The 13,947-nt window shown below is 39.0% G+C and overlaps 1 protein-coding gene across 1 annotated transcript in view; it reads left to right on the plus strand.

Moving 5' to 3' along the window:
- The first annotated feature begins 19 nt into the window (after nucleotides 1-19).
- The window catches only part of EDEM3 (ER degradation enhancing alpha-mannosidase like protein 3), a 29,338-nt gene continuing 15,410 nt past the window's right edge, over nucleotides 20-13,947 (plus strand). Inside the window, exons 1-9 of the mRNA XM_054833371.1 lie at nucleotides 20-307; nucleotides 2,388-2,433; nucleotides 6,726-6,826; nucleotides 8,337-8,376; nucleotides 9,821-9,933; nucleotides 10,651-10,804; nucleotides 11,611-11,745; nucleotides 12,273-12,378; nucleotides 12,988-13,085. Coding sequence (XP_054689346.1) covers nucleotides 141-307; nucleotides 2,388-2,433; nucleotides 6,726-6,826; nucleotides 8,337-8,376; nucleotides 9,821-9,933; nucleotides 10,651-10,804; nucleotides 11,611-11,745; nucleotides 12,273-12,378; nucleotides 12,988-13,085 — 960 coding nt within the window. The 5' untranslated portion in view covers nucleotides 20-140. The remainder of the gene's footprint in view (nucleotides 308-2,387; nucleotides 2,434-6,725; nucleotides 6,827-8,336; nucleotides 8,377-9,820; nucleotides 9,934-10,650; nucleotides 10,805-11,610; nucleotides 11,746-12,272; nucleotides 12,379-12,987; nucleotides 13,086-13,947) is intronic.

Genomic DNA, 13,947 nt, shown 5'->3' on the forward strand with positions numbered 1-13,947 from the left:
ACGCCACAGGAAAGCGGAGGGCCGGTCCCTTCCGCCTGCGCGTCGGTGCTGGGAGCCGCGGCCGCCGCGCCGTGAGGGGCGGGCAGCGGGCGGGATGGGCCGGAGCCGGGCCTAGCGGCAGCGGGCAGGCGGCCGCGGCCATGAGCGGAGCTGCGAGCTGCCAGGGGGGCGGCGGCGGCGGCGACCGGGGGCCCCGCTGGAGGAGGCCGTGGAAGCTCCTGGCCCTTGGCCTGCTCTCCGCCTCCTCAGTGCTGGCGGCCGCCCCAGGCGCCGGGGCCATGAGCAAGGAGGAGAAGCGTCGGTTGGGGTGAGCGCCGTCAAGCCGGGCCGGAAGGGAAGGAAGTGGGGGTGAGGTGGCTTTGAGGTGCACCGGCGTCCCCTCGGAGTGCTGGGGATGGGGGAACCTCCCTACCTCCGGGGCTTCGGTTGGGCTTGGCGGGTGCGGGTGTGCCCCTCGCCCGGCGGTGCTCCGGGGACGTTTTTCCTGCCCCTTCGCCCCCCCTGCCCCTTCCCCCCCTCCCCGAAGACCCTACGAGATGCTTCGCATCTCGTAGGGTCTTCGGGGAGGGGGGGAAGGAAGGGGCAGTCTTGAAGATTGCAGCCAGTGGTTGTGTGTAATTATGGGTAAAAGTGATCAAAGGTAAATCTATAGTCAGTTGGTCTAATTATGGCTCTGCCTCTGGAGTGCTTGGGTGTCATAAAAAAGGTAAATGTTTACATGTGTTCTTGCCTAGTTCCTGTCTATAAGGTAAACTGCTTTGGTCCCTCATGCAGGTACATGTAAGAAGCTGATTCTCTTTTTGTAGAGTTTTTAGTGGATGAAGACTACAGTATAGGTGGTAATGTATTGCACTGCATGGAGTAGGATTTTTTTTTTTTAGGCAAATAATGTAATCAAGCGTATCATGATCTTATTATATTACTGGGGCAGTTTCATCATTGTTCTCTTCCCATCTACTGGTCAGTTGCACAGAATAATGATGTGAAAATTCTGCTGGAGAAACACTCTGGATGCTCTCATGGTTATTAATAGTTAGATATAAGTTGATATTTAACTCTGATGATGTTTACAGTCACTTAGGTTTTCCATCTTGGGTTCTCAGAGTTCTTTGTGTGTAAAATGTTTTGTATATTTTATTCATGTGACTACAGGAGTTTAAATTTCATTCACCAATTGGTTTTAAATTTTTTGCATTCATAACTTGCACTCACTGCATCATCTGATGCCCCAGGCATATGCAAGTAGTGGTTTGTATTTGGGGGCACCGAGCCTCATCCTTTCTGAATAACGACAGGTAACCTGTGTATTTGCGTAATGACAAGGTCGTATCAGTCACAGAATTTATTTCAGAAAATGCCCTGTAAATGCAAGTTGCGTGTAGAGAAATAAAAGTTTTAAGAAGCTTTCTGTATGCTACGTCACTGAAGAGCATTGCATGCTTAGTTCACCTGGACATGGCACTTGTGTGCCAAACCCTGGGGTTCTGTCTGCTGCAACGGATCCCAGAACTGCAAGCTGGATGTAGTCTATGAAGTACCTGAAAAAAAGCATCACGCTCTCATCTTTTGATGACTTAATGCATTTGATGAGTTAAAACTACTTCTTGAATTTCCAAGTCATTGAAGTAAATCATATATTTAGAATATAATTGTAGTGTTCTTGTCTCTTTTATGTTCCGTCTTATCGGCAGAGATTGTGAATTACGTTGATGATAGCTTAGAAATTAGCATGCTCTCTTGCCTATTACAGGGCTCCTCGGTAAAACAGTTAGGAACGATTGGCAGTAGTGCTGTCTCTCAAAAAACCCACTGCTTTTTTATATAGTAGCATTTCTCACCTCAGCTGCTTTTCAAACATGTAAAATAAATGTATCTACAAGGGATTTCTTTAGTATTTGCTTGCCAAGACCTCTAATGCAAGGAAGAGGTGTACCTTATAACTTACGGTCCTTTTCTGAACCACAGGCTGGAATTTATGCTGTGTCGGTTGGTTTTGGTATTGGTGATTACAAGCAGAACATAATTCTATTTTCCGATTATTTGCTGAGCATGGGATGTGTTCCATCTCTAGCTTTAATGTGTTGGTGACATCTACGGCTATTTAAGGGGAAGCACAGGGGGATGGAAGAGATCCCCACATACTTACTTTTGTGTTAGGTGAAGAAATAGTCTTTCCTTTCTACAGTGAAGGAAAGTAGCTGAATTAGGAACAATTATTATGCTATATTTCATTTACTTGGGTGGAGTATGTTAGTAGAGAACCTGTTACTGATACACAGATAATAAAGTGTGACACATCTTGCTGTTCTAAGATGATGTGATGTGTTAAAGGCCATTGCGAGGCAGACCACTAACGCTTTTTCTTTTATTTATTTTTTTTTTTTTAGAAACCAAGTGCTAGAAATGTTTGATCATGCGTATAGCAATTATATGGTAAGTAAAATACCTGTTTATTTTTTTTCGGAGTTGTTATTGCTGACCTGGGAGAGAAAGCGACCTACAGTACATGATGTTCTAGAGAAACAGCAGGAGGTAGGGGCGAAAACAAAGCTAAAATAAATAAGAGCACCTGTATAGCCTTTAAAAAGAAAGGAACAAATGTTACTTTCGGGAAGACCAGTGTCAGGAGGGTTGTGATGGCTTTGAGAATGGTAGCTGGGAATTGCTAGTGGTAACTCTGTTAATCTGTGCCTGATCTTTCTCAAATCAGTTTATCTCACATCGAACTGTGAACAGTTTTCATCTTTGGCAAACTATTTGGTTTGAAATTCCAGAGTCCTCAAGATACTAGGAAAAGGAAGCTCAAGAAGAGCTGTCTGTAGTTATCGGATTCTGCAGAATACAAATTGATCTTACTTATTTTGTAGGTAAAAATTATGTACAATATTTCTTCTGTGCTAGGATATGTTAGATGCAGTTTGATAGCTCTTTTACAAGCAAAGACTGTTTGAAGAACAAAAAGCGGATCTGGTGCCCTCATAGCCTCTTCTGAGTTTGTGACTGTCGTATGACAGTGAGCCATGCTCGCTGTGGTTTCTTTTAATATGATTTGTGATTTTCTGTGCAGGTGTCTTCATGTTCTGGATATGAGAACCATTCTGCACTCTAATCAACCTTGAAAAATGTTAGCTTAGTTCAGATATGATTAAGAATGAAGAATTACTTAGAGTGGGCAGACTTTCCTCAAGTAATAATTACTTTCAACTATACTATAAGTCATACACTTCTGCGGAGAAACTAAATGTGAACGAGATGAAAGGTGCATTCTTCTGAGTTTACGTTAACGATCTTTTTGTACGTTCTTTGTGCCCGTTGCAGAAACCCCTCTCTTTTAAGTTGCACCAGTTCCTGCAGGACAAACCGCTGTCTCTTGACAGTATCTTGCCACATGTCCCAGTTTCTGTATTATGGTTTAACACTTTAATAGGTAATACATATTAAACTTGTGAGTTACAAGTTTATATAGTACATGAGAGTTAGAGAATTACAGGATAGAAAGGCAAGCAAGAGTAATTTCAAAATGGATGTAGTCTTTCTTTTTAACATTAGCTCCTGGTTTTCACACCTTAGCAGTTTAACAAACATCAGGCTTTTTGGTGATAAATTGTAATTAGTTACTTGGGACCTGGTTCCATGAAAAACATTTGGCTTGGCTTTCCCATGGTATTCTGAAGTAAAAACTGTTACGTATTGGGTGAAGTTGGATAAGATGTTATGTGTCGGTAGAAAGGATCTGTGCTCCTACTGCTCATTGTGTGATAAATTGGAAACTGGTAGGTGTCTTGCTACATCTGAAGCAAGAAAATTCTAGATGAAAGAAAAGAATGCCTTCAGCTATCCTGGAAGCTTTGAAGCCAGGAGGATATTTACTTGCCACGTATGCTGGAACACTAAACAAACAGAGAAATATGACTTGTTCGTGGAAGAAAAGATTAGGCTATCAGACTTGATTCTGACAGCAAGAGAATTAAGTATTTCTGCAGCTGCTTTTGAAACGGCCAGCTGAAAAGTTCTGATTTTCTGTTTCTATTAATATGCATTTTAGACTTGTGTTTTTAGAAGACTGAAAATTCATGTTTGCATACAAGGGGGAAACTGTCTTGTTTTCTTCCCCCTGCCCAGTTGTTAACAGGAGCTTTGAGTAAAAAGCTGCTGGATTTTTTTTTTTCAGTCCTTCAACAATATTTGTAATAATCAGGATTATTTTTTTTTTCTTGGCTGTCAGAAAGAATATGTGAAAATGTCAGTCACTGGAGGCCAGTAGGTATTTCTTGGTTTACAGCACTAGTAGTAATGTCCCTTTTTTTCATTATTCAAGTACCCTGCTGCCCTGAATTTACAGTTCTGACATTAGGAAATATCATCATCTGTTTGGTCAGAATGTGTAGAAATTCCAGAGAGTCTGTTGAGCTCTATTTGTATAATATTTTCCAGAAGCATGTTTATTGTAACATTTGTGCCATGTTTTATATTTAATGGCTCTTGCTACCTCTTTTTGAGGTTACTTGAAAGGAGAGAAGTTACAAATTGGGAAATCACTTGACCCAGTAGCCTTTCCTGCTCTAGACAGACAATAAGTGAACTTTTCTTTTTCAAAATGCTTCTAGTTCCTTATGATTTTGTGAGACTAAAAGTCCATTTTCTTCAGAATTTTTATCACCTTTTTCCTCCATAATTTAAGCCAGAGATCTTAGTTTTGACACTGCTTTTATTATGTACTTCTTTAATCTGCTTTTCTGAATACTTTGCACAGATATTCAGAAACATCTGAGCCATGTTAAAATGATCTAGATTCTGGCTTTTGTAGTTGAACTTGAGGAGAACAAAGAGTCGTGCAAAGACCAAAATACTTGGGAGGGTGGTAAACAGGGAAATAAACCATCAGTTTCAAAAGAAGTTGCTGTAAAAGCTGTTTATTTATAGAAGAATGTTCCTTCTTGCCCTCTCTATTTCATGTTTGAATATAGATTAATTTTTGTATCGCGTATCTGGAAAGACTTTGAGTGTGTTTACTTGCAGTTTCAGTGCAGTAATTGAACTTTTTTTTTTATCCTGCTACATGTTAGTTTTCCACTAAAAGTAAAGTTGGAGAGCACAGGACAGCAGCCAGTTTCCTGATGTTTAAGATTCATCCTTCTTAATGTCAGTGGCCACTCTGAAATTTGTTCGGTAAACCTTTCCTATTGCACAATGATGAATTTCAAATTTGTGTCTCTTTTATTTGATATCCCGTTTCGGTGGTAGTTTAAACCTACAAAACTTGCATTGAGTTGAGAGGAAATAGGAACGGGCATTTTATTCAGTGTGCTTGACTTAGGCAGAAATAACAGGAGTGGAACCATTGCTTGACTGATGAGAAATAATATTACAGTACAGCTAGCTTTGCAGAGTCCTCCTTCTAGAAATATGGAAAATAACTGTTGCTTTTCCAAGAAAAAAAAATCTAGCAACGTCTCTCTCTTTAAAAAAGAAAAAAAAGTTATATTTGTAAAATGTTCGGTCTTGGTAAGCTTTTTTGTGAATGTTATCTTTTTGTTACGCCTTGTGTCGTGATTTACCAATTCATTATTTTACCTTCTAGGCAAGTTCTCTTGTCTGTCACTGATTGTGACTCTTATGTTCATTTGGAAATGTTTCCAAAGTGACTTTAAAGTCTAATTCCCACTAATTTCTGCGTGAAATATCAGCCACTTGATAGTGCCTGTATTAGTTTTAGGTCTTAAACTCATCTTTGAGATGATAACTTCTGCCTAAGGAACATTATAGGAAGTGTCATATGTACCTTGTTGCAGAAAACACACAATTAACTGTTCAAGTTAATTGGTTTTTTTTTTCGGATGTGCCATTAGTTGTTCCAGACTTCTCTGGGAGGTGAGAGAGAAGGAGGTCCTGTTGCTCTGTTCACAGTTTAATCATTTCCAGGCACCCAGCTGGAAAGCAGCTTTGCAGAAAAGGACCTGGGGGTCCTGGTGGACACCAAGTTGACCGTGAGCCAGCAGCGTGCCCTTGCGGCAGAGGCAGCTAACGGTGTCCTGGGCTGCATTAGGCAAAGCATTGTCAGCAGGTCGAGGGAGGCAATCCTTCCCCTCAGCTCAGCACTGGTGAGGCCACATCTGGAGTGCTGTGTCCAGTTCTGGCCTCCCCAGTTCAAGAGAGGTGCAGGCATACTGGTCAGAGTCCAACGAAGGGCCGCAAAGGTGACCGAGAGACTGGAGCATCTTTCCTGTGGGGAAAGGCTGAGAGAGCTGGGGCTGTTCAGCCTGGGGAAGAGAGGGCTCAGGAGGACCTTATCAATGTGTGTAAATACCTAAAGGAAGGCAGTAAAGAAGATGGAGCCAGGCTCTTCTCAGTGACAGAACCAGAGGCAACGGGCACAAACTGAAACACGGGAGGTTCCCTCTGAACGTCAGGAAACATTTCTTTACTGTGAAGGTGACCGAGCAGTGACACAGGCTGCCCAGAGGGGTTGTGGAGTCTCCTTCCTTGGAGAAACTCAAAAGTTGTCTAGACACGGTACTGGGCAACTTGGGTGTTGGTGGCCCTGCTTGAGTGGAGGGGTTGGACAAGGTGACTGCCAGACATCCCTTCCCACCTCAAAGATTCTGTGATTGTCGTGCATTTTTTCTGAAGTTCAGGGTAGTTGAGCTTCCTTTTAATGGGCTCTGAGGGTTTGCTGAAATGGCTGTAAGAGTTACAACTCACTCCCTTGTTTTGTTTCCCTACAGGAGCATGCGTATCCAGCTGATGAACTCATGCCTTTAACTTGTCGTGGACGAGTACGGGGTCAGGAACCAAGTCGAGGGGATGTGGACGATGCCTTGGGAAAGTTAGTGTTTGAAATTATTACAGTCTAATGTAAACATCTAGGAATCTAAGTACAATTTGCAGCCCATAAAACTTGTTTCTTCAGTTGACATGTCCACAAACTTTGAAAAAATGAAATTTGTTGGAAAAAAAGATTCTATGGGCATAGACGAATCCATAATTTGTCTCATCAGTTCTCTTATGGGGGTTGGGGAGAAGCTATTGGAAAGAAAGCTGTAATTGTAAACTTCTTGCAAGTTAGGCAGAAATACTCACTTTTATTATTTCCTCCCATGATGTTAACTGATGTGAAATTGTACCCTAATCGGAAAAAGAGAATTGACCAATGAATGAGATCCAAAGATAGGTTTGGGTTTTTTAAATCATTCTCCAAGTATTTTCCATAGGAAAGCCTTCCAAATGTGAGCTCACATTTATGCTATTAGTAAATTTGACTGCTAAATGAGGGTTATAAGAGTTAATTATCAGCTGCACAGAACAGTAAACTGTTATCCATTATGCTGGCTGTAAGTGATGTTTAAAATGCCCCCACCCCCCCTTTTTTTAGTAGAAAGCTCTATGAAGGCATAATTAGTCAAATGATTATCATGTGTGTGGTAGCCTAAGGCCTTTGCCAAAATATAAAACATTATTTCAGACATGGAAATTCTTCGTATATTTTCTTTCAAGATAGCTTATAATACAAAGTACTGATCCTCTGGCCAACAAAATGTAAATTTAAGGACTGTTTTTCTCCATGTTAAATTGAACCGTCAAAGACAAAGTTGCATTACTCTAAATATGTTTGTAATTGATTTTTTTTTTTTCACAAGGAATGTTATCTGTGTGTGCTGCTTATGTTTATAGAGCAAATACTTAATAACAAATAGCTGATGGGTTTTTTTATTGATATCACTGCTTAGTATCCCTAGGCAGAGTAGTGTTAATCGAAGCTGAAGTCCTTGTCTTAAATACTACTTCTAATTCACTCTATGATACTGAGCATGTCATTTTGGTTATTTTCTGTTATGTACTAAAGTTTCTTAGTCTAGAGATTCCTATATAAGCCTGCTGCCTTGGAGGTGTTGAGAGATATATGACTGATGAGAAAAGTGTCAGAAAATGTATTTTTAATCCTGGTCATGCATTCTTTTTAATGGCCTTTTTTTACATAGTAACATACTATCATTTGAGTAAAAATACCTTTCAGCCCCTTAAATGCATTCTACTGGATGTCTTAGTAGATTTGATTGGTGACTAGAAATAAAAATTTAATTTGCTTAGAAGAAGTTTGAAAGCTTTGCAGTAAATAAAGGTGTCTTTATAACCATAGCTTCTTTCAGTCAGCTCACTAACAAAGGGAAGAAACTTAGTAGAGTGTTTTGATATTAAACGTATTCTGTACAACTAATATTTTAGCAGCTAGTGGTCTGTGAGAATTTAGTTTCTAATGGTATTGATTACTATTAAAAGTTCCTTAATTTCTACACATACAGGTCTATAGTAAATCTGTTTTAAATTTTGTTTCATAGGTTTTCTCTGACCTTGATTGATACCTTGGACACTCTTGTGGTAAGTTTAATCTATTGATAAACTTTGATAAAACAAAAAAAAGTCTTATTTTTGGATGTCTATTTTGTTAATTTATATATAAAAAGTACTAATCTTTCTTCGTCTTTCATCTCTAGCCACCTGTTCAAAGTGGCTGTTGCTTGTAAGAACTTTCAGGTGCTGCGTTGGTGGTATTTGGAGTTCCTTGCAAAAAGAATACCAGAACAGTTCCTTCGCATTTCATTGATGCTTTCTTATCTTGCTTTTTTTTGGCTGTAACTTAAGAAAAAATACGTGAGTTTGCTTCCCGTTATAGTCTAAACCAACATGCTGACTTACGGGTGAACATCTCTTACTGCCTACTGAATTATTTATGTTTTTAAACTGTATGTACATGTTTCATAGATGAATTTGCGTGCAGTTAAATATATGTTAAAAAACCCCGCAACCCTGGAGATGTTTGCCAGGAAATGTTGCCAAACTTACATTCCATCTCTTATTAAAAGACTCAAATAATTAATAAACTACTTTTTGTTAGATTTAATTCCCTTTGACGTATTTTGTCATCATAAAATAGGGTTTGGAAATTAGGAATTTTTGGCCATCCATGTCTCCAGGTAAATAAATTGAAAAAGCTTTGAAAATCCTGACTGCACTGATTTGGTGCGTGAATCATATAATGCTCTTTCTCTGACAGCCGTTCCCTTTCTGTGATGTGCTGTGAGATGACCCTTGGCTCTTTCACACCAGCACCACAAATGTTGAAAATGTGGAGTCTGGAATTCCCAGTCTCTACCAGACACTCTAATGGATTCTTGTGGTTTGTTTATTGTTTTCTTGGCTTAGAGCAGGATTAACACTTGAGGAATTTAAAGGCACTTTCAGTAATGAATTGGATAAGTCACAAAGATTCTTAAAGATCAGTTAAACTAAAAGAAAGTCAGTGTGAAAGAAAATCTGTAGGAAATGCCCAAGCTGTTCTTCAAGCACAAGGAGAAAACTGTTGAGCGGAGGAAGACTGCTAGGAAGATTCACCAAACTTAGGATATAGCTCCTTAGTCCATAGACAGGAGACTTCTGTGAAATCTGAGGCATCGGAGCAGGCCAGTCTTTGCCCACTCTGCCAGCACAGCCCCCTGAGTCCCCTTGCACTACAGTCCTGGCGTGGGAGCAGGGGAAGGAACAAATAAATAAATCCCTGGGTAATAGTTTAGGTACATTCTCAGTGACTTTATTCTTTGTGTACAGCTTTTATTCTCTTTCATGTCTCTCATGAGAAAAGCAGTAATATTAATGTCTGTTTGCACAGTATCAGAGTATGCCCCTGCAGGACCAGAATATCAATCTTAGGCATGTTAAATGCTTTCTTTTTTTTTTTTAATTCATTGCACTTGTTCTTCCACACCTGAGTGTGACTGTATTAGCTATGTTGGAAACTAAACAGCTGGTTACATTTGTATTCCAGGTGTTAAATAAAACCAAAGAGTTTGAAGAGGCTGTAAAAAAAGTAATAAAGGATGTTAATTTAGATAACGACATAGTTGTATCTGTCTTTGAAACCAACATAAGAGTCCTTGGGTGAGTAACTTTTATGTTTTCAAAACTCTTAAAAATGTGGTTTTTAGCTAAATGTCCTTAAGGCACACCTTTCTGTGCTATTTCACCTCATTTAAAACACTTTTGCCTTTGTCAGTTAGCATAGCTCAACACCTGCCCTAAGGAAGGTTTTAAAATGCTAGGCAGGAATCGATGCAGTGGTACTGAATCAAGTTGACCCCCATCTAACTGCTGCAGGCGTAGCTGTTTCAATTAAAAAAAACTGTGCATGCTGAGGTAGCAGTGTTTTTTCTTAATGGAAACGGTCTTACGGATTACACTGGTCAATACTTGATTTAACAGAATAATTCAATACTTAGGGTAATAGGTTACTTCAGATGGGAAGGGACCTCTGGAGGTCTCTGGTCCAACTTGCTGCTCAACACAGGATCAGAGCAGGTTAGTTTTAAGCTGTTATATGCAGTTTGAGGTGTTGGTGGTTATTCTTGGCTAACTATATTGATGAATCGATGATTCCTCTACAGTTTAGATCTGAGTCCTAAACAATAAGAACTGCTTCCAAAATACTGGTAGCTAACCTTGATTATAATGGGGAGTTGTGTCTGCTCAGCATTTCTGAAAATTAGGGCCATGTGAATATAGCAGTTACATACATAGACATCTAAATTATAGAAATTTTTGCCTTGCTGTTCAGATTAATATACCTATTGAGATGTGGATAACTTTTCTTGTGTTTAGAGGTCTCCTAGGTGGGCATTCGGTGGCAATTATGCTGAAAGAAAAAGGTGAATATATGCAGTGGTACAACGGTGAACTTCTGCACATGGCAAAGGAACTAGGTTACAAGCTTTTACCTGCTTTTAACACCACTAGTGGTCTCCCTTATCCAAGAGTAAGTTCTCTGGCTTCTGCAATTCAGAATTACTTCTGTAAGCAAAATTTTTGTTGTTTTGTTTTTATCTCTGTTTCTAAAATCACTTGTGTATTTATTAAATAAATCGGTCATTTGTAATACATGCTACCTAGTATTTTTAAAATACAGTTTTAATCTCTCTGAACCCCTGCACTTCCAGCTCTGAAAATTCTACTATACATTGTTGTGGGTAAATAGTAACTGCAGAAATCTTGTCTAATCACTTTCTACTGATTTCTTGCTCCCTGCTACTATAGGCACCACCATGTAGCCGAGGAGAGTGATTTTTGGTTTGGTACATATCTCTCACTAAGACTGTGAAAGAGCAACTTGCAAGCACTTGCTTGTGAATTTAGCACAAAACTGATTAACATTCGTGGTGTACATCCACGCTTTTAAGAGGGTAAAGGTGTAGCTGTAATCTAAAAATATTCACTTAATGTAAAAACTTTCATCAAATGCAAGCAAAGCATGGCATGTGTTACTTGAATGACAAAACTACTTCCCGTGCATATCATCCATTGTGAGATGTGGCTTTGATTGGAAACTGTCCCATAAATTAAGAATTTAGGCTCAGTAGATCAGCATTCTTCTAGTGAAAAATGTCTAATTCAAAATGTTCAGGGTTTGACAGTCTCCTGCTGAGAAGGCCCTCTCCAGTGTGCAGAAAGTTATGTTGCGCCCACAACAAAAGTGGGTCAATCTAGAAGGTAGTCTCTGGAGCCAGGGAGTGTAAATTCTTTCCTCTAGTAAAAATAAAGATGATAATCTCTGCTTTTCTCTAGGTTAACTTAAAATTCGGTGTAAGACATCCAGAAGCACGAACAGGAACAGAAACCGATACCTGTACAGCTTGTGCAGGTACCTTGATCCTTGAGTTTGCAGCTTTAAGCCGATTCACAGGAACATCTATATTTGAGGTTTGCTTTCCATGATATCTTGCTTTTTGGGGTTAGGTATTTATTAGTGTTCTGTTACATTTCTGTAATAATGGAATAATAATTTTGAGTTTATCAAATGGGTGCATATCTTAACTGTTCTGCACAAAAGGTTTGCATATGTTCAGATTTGTTGCGTTTGTGGGCTTTTTTCCTAAAAGTGTTAATTTGACTGTTTGAAAAACACAGGAAGTAATTTTGTTTGAAAGTAGTTACAGTAATACTGAAGTAAACAAGATAAATATCCTGAAGACTAGCTAAAGGATAATAGTTGTGTAGACAAGCACCATTCTTTCAAATCAGCCACAGAATAACTATTTCTATAAAATGTGGACTGAGCATCCTACTATTGAAGTGTATGTAATGGAATACTGAGTTTTATAATTGTTAGATACGAGACATCTATGAAACATTACTTCATAGCATCTTAATTTCAATAGAAGAATAACAGTCTTTAGTATCTGTGTTTCTCTATAATTTCCTTTAATGAGTGTTTTTTGTTGTTGCAGGAATATGCACGGAAAGCGCTTGATTTTATTTGGGAAAAGAGACAGCGCAGCAGCAATTTAGTGGGCGTTACTATTAATATTCATACTGGAGACTGGGTCCGCAAAGGTGTGTGGTATTCTGACTCAGAATCAGTGACCGCAAGTGGTTTGGGGCAAGAAAAAAAAAATCTTGACACACACCCTCTCTACCCCCTGACGCATTTATCTAGGCAATTTAAAAATATTAATGGGATAGGCAAGTGGATAACATAATTTCAGTGCTGCAGAAACCTGCTACAACGAAGCCTGGCTTTGCTCTGAAAGGATGTTTTTGTAGAGAAACTAGTTTTACTCATTGCAAAGAAAGTGTTCTCTGATTCACTTTAGTACTGAGAGGGGAATGCCTTGGGATAAATTTTCAGAGATTCTACTATAAATACATAGGAAAAATATAAATAGGACTGGGGTCGTGTATGGCAGCCAGTAGAAATATTTTCGTATGAGAAAAGTGAAACAACTGGCTTCAATGCATGTCTGTTCATACTATTATGTGCACTGATATTGCAAAGCCTTTAGCGTAAACATACAGTATTGTGTCTCTGCATCCATCTGTGCCTTAATTCTAGTGATAGGAGGCTTTTCCTTTTACTGAAAGAGCCGTTAAAATGAAACCATGTGGAAATACCCATCTAACTACTTAAAGTAAAACCAGCTTCTCATTTTCTGCTGTTTCTAGATAGTGGAGTTGGAGCAGGAATAGATTCATATTATGAATATTTATTAAAAGCCTATGTCTTGCTGGGAGATGACAGTTTCCTGGAAAGATTTAACACGGTAAGTTAACACCTTGCTCAGGTTTGTGCCTTCTGTAAGACATATTTAAGACTAATTGTATTGTCAGTCAGCTTTTAGCCTGAGAAGCCTATGAAGAGTTCTTTAGCAGAATTTCTGTGACTTCTGATGTGTCTAGTGCCAGCTCTTTTTAATTTGAGTTTTTGCTGATCTTGAGTGAACTGTCACCTGAGCAGTTATTTTAACTCCATTCAATGAAAATTGGAATCTTCCGGACCTTTTTCCGTGTTTCCAGTATGGGAGAAGCAGTATTTAAGATCACCTTGGAGAGTGTAATACTGCAAATGTTTCTGTAAAACAATGTGAGGGCCTCTTGTTACAAGCCATGGTACAATTTCTTTCTGTCCTGAAGCAAGAAAAAAAGATGTGAAAATCAAAGTCTGAATCTTGCATTGCACTGCAATCCAAAGGCCCAGCGGATGTTGAAGTACACACTTTCAAGCTGAAAAAACACATTTGGATTACTAAATTCATAAGATTACTAAGCAAATTTGTCAGCATCATTATTCTTCCATAAAAGTGTTCTTTCTTTTGAAAATAGCAATATCCAATAAAAACCATTTCATATCACAAAATGACTTTTATATCATGTAGTATAATTTTTATATCGTAATCAATATTAAAATTGGAATAACTCAGTAGCTAAAGGCCTGTTGCAACACTTTAAGTGTAATGATTATTTCATATTCCTAACGTGCAGCCACCATTGTTATATTTTGCCTCAATTATGTCTGTCAACTGTTTCCTATCGATTTGGTTCATATGCTCATGATTTTACTTACTGTGCTTCAGAAAACAGGAAAGGCAGTTATCTTGGGGAGTGTAGGATTGGAAGTCAGCAAGT

Source organism: Grus americana, chromosome 8, assembly GCF_028858705.1.
Source record: "Grus americana isolate bGruAme1 chromosome 8, bGruAme1.mat, whole genome shotgun sequence".
Classification (NCBI taxonomy): Eukaryota; Metazoa; Chordata; class Aves; order Gruiformes; family Gruidae; genus Grus; species Grus americana.